Source organism: Hemitrygon akajei, chromosome 5 (assembly GCF_048418815.1).
Source record: "Hemitrygon akajei chromosome 5, sHemAka1.3, whole genome shotgun sequence".
NCBI classification, from domain to species: domain Eukaryota; kingdom Metazoa; phylum Chordata; class Chondrichthyes; order Myliobatiformes; family Dasyatidae; genus Hemitrygon; species Hemitrygon akajei.
Genome location: NC_133128.1, coordinates 76036449 through 76055422, shown reverse-complemented (window position 1 = coordinate 76055422; position 18974 = coordinate 76036449). Strand labels below are relative to the sequence as shown.

General features: G+C 38.5%; 1 protein-coding gene across 5 annotated transcripts in view; it reads right to left on the bottom strand.

The window, feature by feature from the left end:
* Window positions 1-18974, bottom strand: part of glra2 (glycine receptor, alpha 2) — a 181299-nt gene that overhangs the window by 62568 nt on the left and 99757 nt on the right. For all 5 annotated transcript variants that reach the window (XM_073045817.1, XM_073045816.1, XM_073045820.1 and 2 more), the window contains 2 exons: window positions 15966-16103; window positions 9245-9459 (listed from right to left, as the gene is read on the bottom strand). In XM_073045817.1, the coding sequence (XP_072901918.1) occupies window positions 9245-9459; window positions 15966-16103 (353 nt within the window). The remainder of the gene's footprint in view (window positions 1-9244; window positions 9460-15965; window positions 16104-18974) is intronic.

Sequence of the window (18974 nt, the reverse complement as noted above, 5' to 3'; positions counted from 1 at the left end):
TCTACACTGACAGAAACCTATGGGCCAGGTGCTGCAAGGTTGCCCAGGCACGCAGTGTTACCTGGATGACATCATTGTTACCATTAAGAATGTCAAGGAACATCTCCAAAATCTGAAGACAGTGTTAAGAAGACTAGAAGATTATAGATTTAGAGCATGATGAAAAAAAATGAATTCTTTAAAACATGATAGCCATGCATTATTTGGGATATCAACACATCCAGAAGATGCCAAGAGAAGTGACGCTCCATCCCTGGGAATTGTCTGCATTGCCCTGGCAGAGGATTCATGTGGATTTTGGCAGACCATTCATGGGTACAAATTTCTTGGGTGTAGTGGATGCAGCTACATAGTGGTCAGAACTGTTCCCAACAGCCTCCACTACAGCCTTACACACTGTTAAGAAGCCTCTTGTCAAGGACTGGCTTTTCAGAACACTTAAGTCAGTAACAATAGACCACAGTTTGCTGTAGAATTGTTTCAGTCTTCCTGAAAATGAATGGAATAAGACATATTACATCTGCACCATTTCACCCAGCTACAAATATCATGGCAGGAAGGTTTGTCCAGAGTCTTAAAGAATGCACCACAAGCAATGGCAGCAGAACACACTACACTGACACTAAATCAGAAGCTCACCAATTTGTTCCTTGCATATCACAAAGCAGCACACTTTACAACCAACAACTCAGCAGCTATGCTGTTCCTGGGTTGTCCCTCGAGCTCATGTCTGAGTCACCTCAAACCCTGGTCTCAGAAGGTGCATGCAGGACAAACTGAACGTTCACCAAACAAGGGGTTTCAATGTTTCACTCCCGGTGAGGAACTACTGAGATGGCTGAGGACACATCGATCAGTTGAGGGGAGCAGGGTCAATTGTTAGGGAAGAAAGGTGTCCAGAGCTGTCAGAACCACTTCCTGCAGTTCCAGAGTTAACTTCCACAACCACCACAGAGGAGGCCCCAAAACCTGAGATTGTTTCACAGCCATGAGTTTCACCTGCCGAGAAGAGTGACCACTCTTGTCAGAAAAGACATTATTCCACAAGAGTAAGAAGTCCTCCACACTGATTAAATCTTTAACCTGAATGGGACAGTTTAAAATGTATTAAGCCGTGGATGTTTCTAAGTAGTACTTGTATTATATAAATCTATTAAGATACTAATTGACATTCCAATCAAAATCTCATTCCAGATGTCTGACATTCAGTGAGATTGATCAATAAAGTCAAGTTCCTCAGCATGCATAGGAAATGCATTCCTTGCTGTTGAGCACATTCATTCACAATTTAAGATCGTCTCAACAATCAACTGCTCCTATCAACAGGATTGACTACTAATAAAGGTAAAACTTCAGAAGAGAGGCCCAAACAGTGAAAAAAATATATACACACACTGTATATATGTATAAAAACTGAGATGCATTCTATATTGAGTCTGAGTTTATAGTCAAGCTGGGAGAAGTGTGGCGTTTTTAATGTTTCAGTAATATTTGAGTAATATTGTAAATATATTGTCTGATTAAGCATTGTTTACATAATTCATTATGGGTTATATGTAAATGTACATACATGGCATACATCATTATGCCACCACATCATAGGTGAGTGCCTCACTATAGTAAAATGAATTCCACGCACATCCAGGCTCCCATGTTTTCCTATTGATTAATTTATGAAGGTACAAGACATAACATAAAATACCTCAGGTGTTAATGGTCAAAATACCCGGTCCAGTTATTCATCTGGAAATGATCCGCAGCATTGAGCATCCAATCCAGGTGAAGTCTAAATTATACTGAGTTGCGATAAAATGCCGGAGACATGCTCCTGGCTCCAAAATCTATTAAGATACTAATTGAGATTCCAATCAAAATCTCATTCCAGATGTCTGACATTCAGTGAAATTGATCAATAAAGTCAAGTTCTTCAGCATGCATAGGAAATGCTGCTGAGCAGGTTCATTCACAATGTAAGATCATCTCATTAATCAACTGCTCCTATCAACAGGACTGATCACTAATAAAGGTAAAACTGCCCAACCTACTTCCATTTATTACATTTCTGGAATCCTCTGCAGAAAATGGGCGAAAAATGTAATTAGCCATTATACGTCAGTCCCAATTGCTTTACCTTTGAAATATAATCACTGATTCTGTGTAAGAAACATGACAGGCAATGAAGCAAGCTCCTGCAAAATGATAATGATCAGATAATCCATTCTACTGGTATCTCTTGAGGTATAATTGCTAGTCAGGATTAACTCCCCAACTCTATCTTCTAACAGTTGATCTTTAATGTCTGACAAGGTTTGAGGTTCATCTAATGGTATGCTTTCCCTCACTGTTACACTGAACTATCAGTCTAAATTATTGTGTCTGCAGGAATACGATTGCACACACAACACACAGACTCAGATTTGAGAGTGATACCAACTGGTGGCTCTGAAGTGGGAATATATTAGCTTGTTACGCATTATGGCACTCTCAGGGGTTTTTTTTTTGTTTCACGGATATCTGTGAAGAAGAAGAATTTCAGGTTGTATACTGTATACATTCTCTGATATTAAATTGAACAACTGAACACAGCATTTATGGCACACAGTCTGTGACTATCTGTATACAAAGCTCTACAATAGGTGAACAAACAGTCTGCTGGAGGAACTCTGCAGTTGGAGCACCATCTGTGTGGGGGAGTAAAGTTATTGATCTTCTGCATCTGCACCTTTCCCTTGTTCCCTCAGATGCTGCTCAACCCACTGAGTTCCTCCGGCAGACTGCTTTTTGCTCTGGAGACCCGCAGCTGCAATCTCTTGAATCTCCATTCTGCCACAAAAAAATTTTGCCACCAAGCCATTGATCACCTACTCATAATTTGCCATTCGTGCACCATCAGAAACCTACACTAATTAAATCACTCCTTTGCCTTGTAAGCAAAGTTTTACATTGTTGTGTTACAATATAGGGGGCCCTTCTGTTTTGCATTAGCTCTTTTCAGAGGGCTCTCAGCAGCTGCAGCCTGTAGAATTGTCCACCAATTTTATCGTTATCTACGTCAGCTGCACACTGCAATGGGAGGCTTGCTCATGTCTGGAGACACCTGATATTTGTTATCAATTAATCCACATGCAGTTCTGGCACACTTTTCAAATTCTTAGCAAACCTTGCATGGCTAGGTGTAGGCCATAGGGTGAACATAGGTCATTCACCCCCACTTTTGCATAGTCTATGTCGTGGCACCCTTGCTTTGGAAGGCAAAGGTGATACACATTTGTGAGCGGCAGGCTCATGGAGTATTGAACACTTTGCCAATCACTAGGATGGGGCTTAACTGTGGATCATGCATTTTGAGGTGTTAGCTCTGGAAACAAGGTGCATTGTTGACTTGAGAGGAACAACTCATGTAATTACAAATCTTTCTTTTCATAGAAAGTTGCAGAACAACAGCTCACAGCTGTTCACTTCAGACTCTTCAGAAACATGTAACTCCATTTCTGAGAAAACCACATTGAGGAGATCAGATTCTTATGTTGGCTTCAAGTTCAAATAAGTTAATCTGCTTATGTTATGTTATAGATAACAGAAGGTGTTAATGGTTTGCCTGCCTATATTTCTGCAGGTCAATTTTACAGTGGAAACATCACGTTGTTTCTAGCCTTCTTATTTAACCCAAGCCTGCTACAGGCATGGTAGTAAAAACAATATTAGGATGTTGTCCATTTTAATAGATTAACAGAATCAAATCTTAGAGACAAATTGGGTATTACCTAAAAGAGCAATGTACAATGGTGGCTCATTTTAATTTGAAAACCATGGCCAGTGGAATAGATGCCCTCAAACAGATTGACTGAAATATTAATTTTAGTCTTGAAAATGCAGATGGATTGATAATTCATTCAATTTATAAAGTTCATCAGATTTTCAAATGATGGGCAAATGGCACAAAAGAAAATATCTTGCTTTATTCTAAAAGCAGTAGTAACCTGGATCTTATTACCTGTGAGCATGATGGAAACAGAATCACTCAGCACTGAAAAGGGAATTGAATTTAATAAGAAACTATTTGCAGGGCTAAGGGGAAAATGTAGGAGATTGGTACTGAACTGATTGTCCTCTGAAGAGCAGAGATGTATTCAATGGGCTAAGTGATCTCCTCCATGTTGTATCAATGGTTTGATACTGTGACTTACAAATCAACTTGAAAGTGCACTGGGAAGTATGCTATCAGCATTCAAGTGGGCAGGAAAGTAAGATGTACAGAAGTAAAATTTGACGTAGACATAATTATGGTGATTTTGCACCTCTTGGATGGAACATAAATTACATTTACTGCTGAGAACCAAAAACATAGAAGGATATTAGTACTAGAGATAAGTGTGATTAAAAATGATGGGCTCATTTTTAAAATGATGGACTCATTTTTAAAAGGTTGAGTCAGAAAAAAGATTCAGCTGTAGGAGTTGACAAAGCACTCCGTGACATTCATACACAGATGCAAAAGCAAATAAAACATTGAAATGAATAATTAGATCATTCGAATGGAAAATTCAATCATAGCACTGATGTGTCAATTAAAAGTGAGACAGCTTTTGTTGTCTTTCTGGGTGACCTTGTTCAAGAATATATACAGGACTTTGAAAAATCCCTAGTTATGTCTTTTTCACACTGCAAGAATGTCCTTTCAAACAAGTCCCTCAGTTGGGAATCTATTATATAGCATGGGGGAGGGGGGAGCGGAAATTTGCTTCAACAAATGTCAGAGACTCTAATGCAAAAACAGCCTCGGTACTACCATTTAAGTGGGAAAAGAAGGATCCAATGCTTTGGAGAATGGTGAATAAGCTTTAGCACCAGTCATATGAGTTTCAATCTATTTGCTTTTAGATTGGCTAAGGTTGCATCTATAATACGAGTAAGCTGGGGATAAACTATTGTTTCTTGCCTAGTGCTCCAAAGGTACAGACAGTTTCTGGAGCTCCTAAGCATTACAAGGCACTCGCATGGGAAGACATATCAAATCATATACAAAATGCTGCCTGGCCTGCTGCGTTCCACCAGCATTTTGTGTGTGTTGCTTGAATTGCCAGCATCTGCAGATTTCCTCGTGTTTGCCTTTGATTCATATACTGTATGTCATGGAAGAGGCGAGGAGAGATGAAAGCAGATGAAACTTGTCTGACTGAGGATAGAAGGGATTTAGAAAGAGGCAATAAATGAGGCCTGGTTCTAAATCACTAAACCAAAAAAAAAAATCTTGTTATTTTCTCAAAATGAAAAGTTATTCTGCATGATGAACAGGATATTTTTAATGGAAAAGGGAAATAGATGGCGCAAATATAAAACTTTCCTATAAGCTTGAGGAAGTACACAAGATACAAGTAATCTTTATGCTCAAGAATATTGACTTTTGAAATAAGGTATCCTCTGACACAATGCAGTGAAGTTGACTTAAAGCTGAATCCGTTTAGCTTCTGTTTGACGCAACTCAAAGGATTTGGTACAAAGTAGCCAAATGAAGCTCCATAAAACAGGTTTGTTGAACTATTTGATCTTATCATTTCCTCTGTTTGTCTCATAAAATTGAACACCAAGAGGTTCTTACTTTGTTCTTGAGCATGAAAAATCAGCAGATAAGATGTTGTATACCATGGGAATATTGGATGAGTGGAAGAAATAGAGGGTTAAACATTTTAAATGATTTGAAATAAGACAAGAGTGTGCAAAGAGGTCCAATTTGGTAATAGTGTCACAATCCAGAAGATGTAATCATTACTGGTAATTTTACCTAATAGTTTGGTAGGAGCACAAATGGGGTGGCACAGTAGCATTATGGTATAGTATACTTGTATATAGTACAGGCAACTTGGATTCAATTCCACCCCCCCCCCACCTGTAAGGATTTTATATGTTCTCCCCATGACTACGTGGGTTTCCCCTGGGTGTTTCAGTTTCCTCGCACAGTCCACAGACACGCCGGGTAGTAGGCGAGTTGGTCATTATACATAGTCCTATGGTTAAGCTGTTCAGGGGATTGCTGGCTGGTGCAGCTCAAAGGGCCAGAAGGGAATTTCTGCGTGGTATCTCAATCAATCAATAAATAAATAGATAGATAGATAAACATGAAAAAATCACATTGGTTAATGGCTTTAGTGCTGCTTTGGGGTTGTCACCTTCTATGTTTCTATAGATACTGTAATAGTTCCTGTGGATTGGAGGTTTGTAACTATTTAAGAAAGGAGAGGAGAGAGAAAACAAAAAAAAACTTCTGACCTGTTAGCCTAATATCATGGTGCTAAATGTAATAATGGAATATCGTGAAAGTTATAATGAGCAGAGTCAACATATATTTTTTCAGAGAAGTCAAATTTGGCTAAGCGGTTACAGTGCTCTGGGGAGACAAGAGGAAGATAAGAAGAAACCAGTAAATGAGGATTAACCAATAGATGTGCGGAAACTGGATTTCTGGAGTCTTACCAAGTCAGTGCTACAGAAGAGGTTGGTTAACAAAAATGGAGCATATGGAATTGAGGCTAATGTATTGACATGTCTTGAGAGTTGGTTATCGGGCTGAAGCCAAAGAATGGGAATGAATAGATCCTTCTCACATCAGGAGGTTGAGCTCAGTGAGGTGGTGGTTGGATCAGAATGAAGAAAATAATGTACTGAAGTGAAACCTGTCAATTCAGTACTATCTATTAATCAGGATTATAAGAATCAAAAATTCTACACAAAGAGAAAGGACAAAAAAATCTGTTAGTGTAATTAATGCAAAAACTCTATGAAAAAGATCTCCAGCAATGTCATTCAGAATCCATATGATGAAGAACAATCCTGATATCTTTCAGTGTGGCACAGGTTCTTATGCAATACGTCAGTACTGCACAACTGGATCATCTGCATTGAAAGAGGCTCCACGAATAGTAATATAACTCCCACTGGTAAAAAGGCATTAATACTGATGGCCCACTGCAAGTCTCTGATCCATAAACATGTTTATTGGCACATTAACCCTTTCAGAATTTTGATCTGATTTTAATAACGAAAAAATATCCTGAACTGTGCTTGATTAATGATTTTAATATTTGTTGAATATTGTTATCATGGAGGAGGAGTATTATTACAACACCAAGAATAGTATAATAGCAAGAATATAAGTCATAATTAAATTTCTCCTGTTGGTATTATTACATGCCTCACAATGTAATGATCCTACTTTATGGATTTAATTACTTAATTTCTTGTGTTTTAATGTGGTCTGCTCCTTCTGCTTTGTTCTGCAAATCCATGCTCTTAAATACATTCAAAGGATTCTTATTTTGCTCATGAGAACTAAATTACAATATAGGCAACATTATGTGTTTATGCTTAATCACTGATTGGAGAACAAGTTGATCTGAATCCAAAATGCTTCAGTCAGTAGCAACAACTTCAAGTTTTAGTTAACACATTCAATTAAAAAGAAGCAACAGTTCAATTGTGAAAGGGTATAGAACTGTGCTGAAATGACATTTGTGACAACTTTGATCTTGTATAAAATATTAAAGGAATACATCACACACTCAGAGTGCATGTAAGATTTAGAACTTTAAAAAAGAACAAGTTTTGAAAGAGGAGCTGAATGAAAGAATGGTAACTGCCATTTCTCATTCTAGCATTTTTAAGTATTTATACTACATCCATTAGGACTACATTGTGTGTTTGGCCACAGGAAATCACAACTAACTGGGGTATTTCTGCACTCTAATGATAGAGTCTGTCAAATGCGAAGTTAAACCTCCTCTGCTTTTTCAGGTATGAGTGAAAAAAAGCTGTGTGACATTATAATAGGAGAGAAGGCCGATTATCCCCTGTGTTCTAACCTTTCACCAAGACTGTAACATATTATTTGGTTTCCACAGCTTTTCCGTGGTAAAAGTTTTATTGGCGTGCTCTGTTCCCTACATTACACTGGCGATTACCTTTGTAAGTATACCTTTTAGTTGTAAAAGGCTTTGAAATCTCCTCAGTTGGTGAGATCTCTTTAAATGTCTCTCAGGTTTTTTTTGGGTTTATTACATCTACATGGCCCAATGAAATATAAAAAGAGAGCATGAAAAACAAATGATGATTTTTATGTAAATCTGTCAATGTACCAGATGGATACACATCCACATTTAACACTAAATGTTTTCAATTAGTTTGTTGCCAGTTTTGAGGAAAAAAAGAGAATACACTGGGGTTTTATTCTCAAGACTCCTTCAAGTAAGGATTTACAGCCTATGTGATGACAGATGGAATCACACATAGTCTGTAAACTTGTGCTTTCTTGGAGTTTGATTCTCTACATTATGCTGCAGGAATCACAAGCTATCCTAGTTGATTTTCTCTGATCTAGCCTGAGTAGATATCTGCTCCATTCGGATGGAAGTCAGTCGATCAGCACAAATACCAGATCCGAGTTGAATTACATTCTGGCACTCCTGATATGGTACGGCTCAGCACATACCAAAGAACTGAGTCAAAAGAAGATGAATAACTGTTCTTTCTCTAATGTTGCTAAAACATATTGAAATTCCTGATTATGGAAATGGTTTTATTATTTGCAGGAAACGTCAAATATTCGCAGGAAAATGAAAACCCAAAATTATGCTAATTATGAAATTAATATCATTTGACAATACTTTATCCAACCAGTCAATTGTAATTAATAAATTTTAAACTCCAAAACCAATTGATATCTAATCCAAGCAGTAGCCACTAATTAACAGTATACTTAATCCAGAAAGTCACATTCAATTAACACCATACCAGATCTATGTAGTGAGGTACAATCAAAAGAGTCTATGATCTGACATTCAGCTCTGCACAGCATGGATCAATGCTACCATTTCACAAAATGCAGGCACTCTGAAGATGGATTAAATCTAAATGGCTAATAAGGTTAATATTAATCCTGGTTAAAATAAGCATTCCTGGTAAATCAAACTTTTAGATTATAGTATGCCAGTGGGTAAGAATGCAGCATGTCATTTTGACATGCATACACACACACACACACAATTTGTCCAAATTATTTGGTATTTTGTGTTAGTCTCTGATATAGTATGCATTCAATTCTAATAGCACAGGCCTTTCAATGAGCCAGCAGAGCATTGTAAATTCAACAGCAACAAAACATTCTAATTCCCTGTTTAAGAACAGCTCTAATTAGATCTAAAATATGTTGAATGAGAATGCAACTGTATATAATTGACTGGCAACATCTCACCTTTGGAAGTGAAGCTCGCGAGCCAGAACTCTGTGTGGTCATCGTCAGTACTGTTGTGATGCCCAAAGCCACTCTTGCTGGAGCTGCGTCCATGTTAATCCAGAATGAGACCCAGGAGAGTATGACAATCAGCAGACTGGGAATGTACATTTGGATTAAGTAATAACCCATCTGTCTTTCCAAATGGAACTTAACCTCAATGCAGGTAAATTTTCCTGTTTTAAAAAAAGAAAATGGCATTAGAAAGCACTAGTTCACTTCCTTAAAGGTTTAATAATAAAATGAAACAGAGAATGTAGAACTAATCTGTGGGTCAGTACCATCTGTTGATAGAATAAGCATATTTTCAACAGGACCACAAATATTTCTAATGCTTAGAATTTTCACTTACATAATAGTATTTATAACCCAAATATAAAGTTTTCACCCCAAGCTTTTAATTGGAATTCAGTGCATATGCTTAGTCATAGAGTCACATAGTAGGTACATTATAGAAACAGGCCCTTTGGCCCACAGAGTCTGTTCTGACCATTAATTTCCACTAGTCTTGTATTAATCTCATTTTCTTTTATTCTCCCCACTTAGTTATTGACTCCCCCCTGTTTCTACCAATCATGTACACATCAGGAGTAACTTACAGGGGACACTCCATCTAGCAACCTGCAAATCTTTGGGATGTGAAGGAAACCGGCGCATATGAAGGAAACCCACATGGTCTTAGAGGGAAAGTGCAAACTCTACACCTATATCACCCAAGGTCAGGCTTAAACCCAGCTGGTTGCTGCTGTGAGACAGTGACTCCACTGGCTGTGCCTCTGTGCCATCTTCAGTTATGAAACTCTGCATAATACAAGCACCATATTTTCCAACTGAGCGTGAATGTGATTTGATGTTAAATTATAAAACATATTCAGAAGGTCAGAAATAAAGGTAGAAGCTGCTGGAGATACTCAACAGCTCAGGCAGCTTCTGTAGAGAGAGAAACTGAGCTAATGACTTAGGTCAGAAAGGACCTTTTATCAAAAATATTAAATTTGTGGCTTGACCAACTAAATATCTCCAGCATTTTCTGTATTTGTTTAAGGTCCCCAACATTTGTAATGTTTGTTTTTATGAATGGCCAATTAGATATATAGTCATTGGTTACTCAGTTATGCTGGTGTAGGTAGTAGATGTAGACAGCTACTGTTTTAAAATTGGGTTCAATTAAAATGGCATTTTCATAGTATTGACTATAATTTCTACCTTTAAATTGTTTATAACAAAAATATGACAAATTTGCTCCTATTATTCTTTACATGAAAAAATATTGAAATACAATTGATTCCAGTTAATTGGGCCTTCGGTTAATTGGGACACGTACTTATTTGGGACAACTCTTAAAGAATAAAACAAATGGAGACAATAGCTGGGATTCCCTTCATTTATTTGGGACAGTATGCCACTTAATTGGAATAGGAGGTGGAGGGTTATATGGGAGGCAGGGTTTAAGGCTCGGCACAACATTATGGGCCAAAGGGCCTGTACTATGCTGTACTGTGCTATGTTCTATGTTCTATGAGATTTGCCTATCACGTTCTAACTAGTATGAGAAACGTGCACTTGTATGGCTATTAGACACTTCATCATGCTTAGACCGAAGAGTTTTTAAATAGCGTCAGATGAGTATGCTTGTGTTCAGACAGCAGTGGTTTTTGTCATTGATAGTTGGCGAGGAATAAAGGTAAGACAATAAAGAACTGTTTTTCTCATTGCAGTTTCAAGCATTCAGGCTTGGAGATGTCAGAAACAGCTGGGAGTGAAAATGAAATGATTTCACTACTTAAACAAGTTAGGTACTACAAAAAAAATTTAAGGTATCAATAAATCATCTTGAATGTTGCAATGAAAATGAAATGAAGATTTGGAGGATGAAATTGTTGATAGCATTCTATGAACGCAGTTTATTGTCTACACTGATTCTGTTCATTATGTACACTGGATGAATTCCTCCATCGATAACTATAAGAAACTAATATGCAGTTTTATAGTACTATAGTATCATTGATAGTGTTCTAATTTGTTCTGTATTTCATTTAAGTACATAACTTGTTAATCTGTCTTTCTTAACTACGTCCAGGAAACTTTGGCTAATTGAGGTGGCCGCTTAATTGGGCCAAAATTTACTGCTCCCAATGTGTCCTACTTAACTGGAATCCACTGTATTTTGCTCCAGTTAATGAATGGTGTTAGTTTTGAAAGAATGCTGTTTCTGACAGCAGAATGGATACACTCATAATCACAGTCATTAACCCCGAGGGCTTCAGTTTTCAACAACCCAGTCTAACCTATTTTCTTTGAGTGCCAAGTAGAGTAATTTTTCCAGAGAAATTTCTTTGATATTGCAGTTCACTAGAGTATAGGTGCACTGAACTGATGTCACAGTATTAAGGTAGTCAGAGTCAGACAGCTATAACAAATGGAGAGGACTCCTGCAGCAGCAACACACACAGAATGCTGGAGGAACAGCAGGCATCTATGGAGGGAAAACATGATAAAGGTTTCAGCCCAAAAGCATCAACTGCTCATTTCACTCCATAGATGCTGCCTGGCCTGCTGAGTTCCTCCAGCATCTGCAGAATCTCCTGTGTCTCCTACAATCGTGAGCTGCTTCTCAGGCCAGGTGAGTACTATCTTTCAGGCATTTTAAGGTCAGCTCGCTTCCTCCGTGAATAGAAAAGCACCCTAAGCCAGGTAAACACAATTTCAGTCACAGCTAATAGCAGAAGTTCGTCTCTCTTCAACCTATAGTTACTGTGGTGTATAAAATATGTCATAAAAATTACTGAAAATGGTTCTAACCATTACAACCATATTCATGCTTCATCAAAGTGAAGTCTAATGAAAATTCATGCTGAGCCAAGAAAGAGAAACTTAGCTGCAAAGTTGTTAATTTTTAAGAATTATGTTAAAGCTGGAGAGAAAGATGGAGAAATGGTTGAGGGGGAGCAAGGAGAATAAATTCCTGAAATCAGAGACAAATAGTTGAAGATAAGGCTTTTGACAGAGAGAGAAAGCAAGTAGTATAAATTCAGGAGGCTATAAACTTGTATGTGCGGAGTCTGAAGAGAGCTGCATGGTGTTGTGACATGGAAAAACAAGGTTTAAAACTGATTTCAACATGAGGACAGCTTTAAAACTGAGATGCCAATGCAGCAAGCTGATGCACAAAGAGACATGCAGGACGTGGTGTTAGGACAACTGCAAGGATATTGGCTCAGATATAGGCAGCAAAATGTGGCACAGGAAGGGCGGAGGGTGAGTGAATGGATCCAAAAAAGCCTTCCACTGTGCCCTGAGATAACAAAATGATGCTTGAGGGTTTAGTGTGCAGATACATGCAGCTAAATGGGTGGGGAGTTGGATGGTGCTGAAAGATGGACTAATGTGGAAGTGTAAGTAGGTGGTCTTTGTGATGGCGAAGCTAGAATTTGGTTTTCAAATTAGTGAGGAAGTGAAAATATGAAATAAGGCTAACTTAAAAATAGGGTTATAATTTTACTAAATGTCAATTTAAAATGTTCTTGTATGATTCATATCAATATCCATCATAGTATTACAATGTGATCTTTTAGTCACACACTATAATAAGCTCTATTAAAACCAATTATATATCTGAATACAGAATAATTCAAAAGTCAATTTTCAACTGTGGATGGTTAATTATTCAGGTGTAAGACCAATTGTTCTGATTTTTTACATGATTGCACAATCCATCCAGCAGGCTTAGAAATTATCTATCATAACCACAAAATACAATTGTAATCTTTACACAGCTCCCAAAGGTCTATGGAGATCGGGCTGACTGACTCACAGAAGCTTTTGTAAACTGGATAGCCTGCTCATTTAATATGTAATTAAGCTTCAAATACATGATATTGAATCTTTGAAACTGTTCAGATTATTAGTCTTGAAATTGCTTTTGGTTCAAAGGGTGGCAGTGGTTTGTTGCAGACTGTCGAAGCCTGCTTATAAGGCTTGGAGATGGCTGCATTCTGAAGCAGGGGTAAATTGCACACATGAATGGCAGCACAGTGGGTCAATCATCGGAGCAGCATTAACAATAGACCCCAGGGGCTGTTGGCTTTTCTAAAGAAGCACTGAACATCCTTTAACAGTCTGCACAGCGACTATGGTGTAAAATGGTTCATTCAGTCAGCATATAATAGATCCATTGCTGGAAACAGTAGACAAGGAGGTTAAGCAATAGACAAGTGGGGAGCTTGATGAAGACGTTTGAAGGCCAGTTTCAGGCAGGATAATTATTATCTAAACAATGCAAAGTATAAAAGACCCTGCCTCAAGAATGCAATTATGGTCTAGTACCAGCTATATTTTTGGGCTAATCATGTGTAGTCCCCAAAAGCAGTTGAGCCATTTTTTAAGTGAGCCAGGTTAACTAGAAATAAAAGGCTAACCAGCCTGGCACTATCAAAAGAAAAAGCAAAGAGTAATGCATGTTTATTCCAAATGGTATCCAAATGCAATTATTCCAAACGACAAATAAACGAGGTTCAGGCATCAAATGTTATATTACATGTCAGCTACTCCAATCAACTTGCAACTCAGTAGTTCAGTGGAGTGAGAATGTTAATGTTTCATCTCATGTAGATAACTGGTCTGAAATTTGAAATCTGTTTCTTCCTCTATTAATGCCGCCTGATCCACTGAGTGTTTCCAAGTGGTACTTATACTTACCTGAAAGTGACTGAGCTATGAGCAGATTAAATACCGTGGTGAACTACTGTACAGAAAATCTGAGGGAGTCATTACAAATATATTTGCAATCTTTAAGGAAAGAGATAAGTTAAACTCTTCCAAAATGCTGAACATGGCATTGAATTTCAATGCTGGATGACAAGGCTCAAACTTTGAATACAAAAGGAGCACAGTTTAGATTTAACAGTTGAATATGGAAGAGGTAAATGTGTGGGTCAGAACACCCAGAAAAATAAGGCCTGAGGAAGAATTAGGTAACTCGGGATTAAGTTAAAAGTAGATACGCAGGGCAAGATTTTTTTACACAGAGAATGTTAAGTGCCTAGAATGTACACCCAGGGCTAATAGTGGAGGCAAATGCAAAAGAAACATTTAAGAGGCTCTTTGAAAGGCAAATAAGTTTGCAGAGGTTGGAGGGGTATGGAGTTCTTTCAGGCAGAAGGGATTAGTTCAGCTAGGCATTTAATTTCTAGTTTAATTAGCTTGGCACAGCATTATGAACCAAGGAGTTTGTTCCTGTGCTGTAATGTTCTATTTACTATATTCCTTTTGATGGTATTTTGTAATGGAGATATGCTAATTTTTAGGGACAGTCACATGCATTACAGTCCTTTGCTTTCCACTGTGCTCCTTTGATATCACCTACGTACACACAATACAGGATAATTATATTTAGTGGCCACTTTAGTAGGTACACCTGCACACCTACTCTTTACTGCAAATATCTAATCAACCAATCAGTGGCAGTAACTCTGTGCATAAAAACAAGCAGACATGTTCAAGAAGTTCAGTTGTTGTTCAGACAAAACAGAGGAATTGGGGAGAAATATGATCTAAGGGACTTTGACCGTGGAATGATTGTCGGTGCCAGGCAGGGTGGTTTGAGTATCTCAGAAACCCCTGCTGTCCTGGGATTTTCACGCACAACAGTCTCTAGAGTTTACAGAGAATGGTGCAAGAAACAAAAATCATCCAGGGACTGGCAGTTCTGTGGACGAAAATGCCTTGATAATGAGAGAGATAAGAAGAAAATGGCCAGACTGGTTCAAGGTGACAGTAACTCAAATGTTTCAACAGTGGTGTGCAGAAGAGCATCTCTGATGCACAACATGTTGAGTCTTGAAGTGGATGGGCTACAGCTGCAGAAGACCATGAACATAAACTCAGTGGCCACTTTATTAGATACAGGGGGCATCTGGTAAAGTGGCCACTGAGTGTATATGAATCCTCAATGCATTATAAGGTGCAGGTATCATATGTTAGTATTCAATAAGACAAAACATGTACAATTCAAACACCTGCCAGTCTACTTCTTCAACTTCGGATAATTTACAAGGGAGAAGGGGTTTCTGACAGCTGCTGCCTACTGTGTATTGACTGCTATTTCCACATTCCAAGCACACTGACTTTAGGTTAACACTGCTGAAATGATGGTAATGGGGGCAGGAGCAATGATGCAAAATACAGAAGGCAAAGGATTCCACTCTGAGACTAAGGTTTATGTCGAGCTCAGCACTGTGGTAGAGTCACTACAGGATCAAGGAGAGGTGATTTGGAAAATCGACAAAATGGTTTAACCAATCAAGAAGGAAAGCTCTTAAGTATCAACATCTAGGAAGTAACGGCCAGACTGTCTTTGGAAGATCTGTCCCAATGTAGATCCTGAAATGGGTAGGCTACTTGATTATATGACAATAAATATTTAATAAAGCAAACAATTTCCTTCCTAGAGAAGCAAGCAGAATAATATAAATCCATAGGGAAGATTTTCTCTTTTTGATAATACTAGTTTCAGCATTCAAAAAGAAAATCAAATTCATTCCTTCAGTCTAGTTACCAAATGAAAAAGACCTTTACCATGATGTAGTGATTAAATTACACATGCCACTCAGGTTAATTCTTACTCTCACAAGGCAACTTCCCATTAGGAGATTCAACTGCTCTGTTAATGAAGTTGACCTACCTGTATTATAATGCTTTGTGCAATATCCTAGCTCCTTCTCATCCTTCAGAAGAAACTGTGGAAGGGTCAGACCATCAGCAACCTGCACTGCACCTTGTTCCAGCCACTCGAATATCAGGTCGTTCATTGTGTATCCAACTGCAGGCCATTACCAACGATATCAGACAATGCGCTCAAGAGACTTAGTTATACTAATGAAAATGGTAAGAACCAGATGAGCAAAGCTAGGCAGATGATCTGAAGTGAATTACTGAAATTAAAGATTCACTAACAGAATAGTTACCTTTGATGTCCACTCATGATATGTTTTCATGAATTTGAAGCATGAAAGAGATTCAGGATGTTGGGAATGGTCAAAGATGCAGTGGAAATGGTTGTAGGCAGATGAGAACCAAACATGCCAGTAGTCTAATGGAGGTGAAAAGAAGCAGAATGTAGAAATAATGCATTTTCATTTTAATGGTGAAGCTGAGCACAAGATCAAAGAGATTAATTGGAGGCTGCTCAAATGATATAAAATTATAATGGTTGCACATGAAAGAACACATTTATCTTGCTTTGGAACTTTGATCATTCATTATTGACAGGTATGAGATAACAACCACTGCAGGACCCGCCAATCTTATCAAAAGCACAAACTACACTAAAAAGCTTTGGTGTAAAATATTGCTTATTAGCTCAACAGGCTTCGGTGACAATGGGCGGAGGCTAAAGGTGCTGAATCATTTAGAATCACTTAGTTGATTGTGGAATTTAAACTTAAGTTAGAGCCAAAGGTATAGTGAGTGTAGGCAAGATGGTAGTTAAGACAGTGGAATGCTCCTGCTGTAAGATTTGGGATTTCAGGGTACCTAATGGTCTCCCTGATCTGCAGGAAGTGCACCCAACTTCAGCTCCTGACTGACAAGGTCAAGGAAATGGAGTTGGAACTGGGTATACTCAAGATAATCCAGAAAGCTAAAAACCTCATAGAGGAGTTTATCACTGAGGTGGTCACACACAGCTGCAGGCTTCGGATTGAAGATGGGTGACCACCAGGAGAAGTAAGGGGAGTAAGCTGTTAGTGCAGAGTTTCCCTGTGGCCATTCCCCTCAGCAACATGTATACCCCTTTGGATACTGCTGAGGGGAAGGACTTACTAGAACACAGCAGAGGCAGCCAGGCCGGTGATACTGTGGCCGGTTCTGAGGCTCAGTAGAGAAAAATAAATCTGGTTCATTACATAATGTGGATATGGGGGATTTCAATATGCAGGTAGATTGGGAAAATCAGGGTGGTGCCATCTCCCAAGAGAGGGAACTTGTAGAATGCCTATGCGATGGATGTTTAGACCAGCTTAAGGTTGAGGCCACTAGGGGTAAGGCAATTCTAGATTGGGTGTTGTGTGATGAACCAGAATTGATTAAGGAGCTTAAGGTAAAGGAGCCTTTGGGTGACAGTGATCATAATATGATAGAATTTACTCTGCAGTTTGAGAGGGAGAATATAAAGTCAGATGTATCAGTATTACAGTGGAGTAAAGAGAATTACAGAGGCATGAGAGAGGAGTTGGCCAGGAATGATAGCAGAATGGCAGGAGTTTCTGGGGAGGATTCAGAAGGCTCAGCATAGATACATCCAAAAATGAAGAAATATTCTAAAGGGAGCATAAGGCAACCTTGGTTGACAAGGAAAGTCAAAGGCAGCATAAAACAAAAAGGGAGGGCAATACGGGAAGTTAGAGGATTGGGAGGCTTTTACAATCAAACAGAAGGAAACTAAAAAAGCTCAAAAGGAGAGAACAGATGAAATATGAAGCTAACTTAACCAATAATATAAAATAAGATTCCAAAAGCTTTTTCAGATATACAAATAGCAAAAGAGAGATCAGAATGGATATTGGACTGTTAGAAAATAATGCTGAAGAGGTAGTAATAGGGGAAAAGGAAATGGTAGGCAAACTTAATAAGTGATTTCATCAGTCTTCACTGTGGAAGATTTCTAGCAGCATGCCAGAAATTCAAGGGTGTCTGGGGGCTGGAGTGAACGTAATTGCTATCACTAAGGAGAAGGTGCTTGGGAAGCTGATAGGTTTGAAGGTAGATAAGTCACATGGACCAGGTGGACTACACCCCAGGGTTCTGACAGAGGTAACTGAAGAGATTCTGGAATTTTTCTGGAGGACTGAAAAATTGTGAATGCCACTGCACTCTTTAAGAAGGAGGAAAGCAGAAGAAAGTAAATTATAGGCCAGTTAACCTGACTGATATTGGAGCCCATTATTAAGGATGAGGCTTCAGGGTACTTGGAAGCACGTGATAAAATAGGCCAAAGTCATCATGATCTCCTTGAGCGGAAGTGTTGCCTGATAAATCTTTTGGAAATTTTTGAGGAAATAATAGGTGGAGAAGTTAGTAATTTACTTGGAAAGATAAAGGAAGGTCAGAAGATGTTGTTTATTTGGATCTCAGAAGGACTTTGACATGGCGCTGCACAGAGGCTGCTTAACAAAATAAGAGCCCATGATATTATAGGAAAGTTAGAAGCATGGTTAGAAGTTTGGCTGTTCAGCAGGGGGCAACGAGTAGGAGTAAAGAGGGCCTTTTCTGGTTGCTTGCCATTGACTAATGGTGTTATGCAGGATTTTGTATTGGGACCACTTCTTTTCACATTATATGTCAATGATTTGGATGATGGAATTGATGGCTTTGTGGCCAGGTTTGCAGACAACACAAAGATAGAGGGAGAGGCAGGTAGTGTTAAGGAAGCAGGGAGTCTGCAGAAAGACTTAGACAAATTGGGAGAATGGGCAAAGAAGTGGCAGGTTGAATACATTGTAAGACAATGTAGAGTCATGTACTTTGGTAGAAGGAATAAAGATGTGGACTATTTTTTAAATGGGGGAGAAAATTTAAAAATCAAGTTGCAAAGGGATTTGAAGTCCTTGTGCAGGATTTCCTAAAGGTTAATTTGCAGGTTGAGTCTGCAGCAAGGAAGGCAAATGCAATGTTTGCATTCATTTTGAGAAGA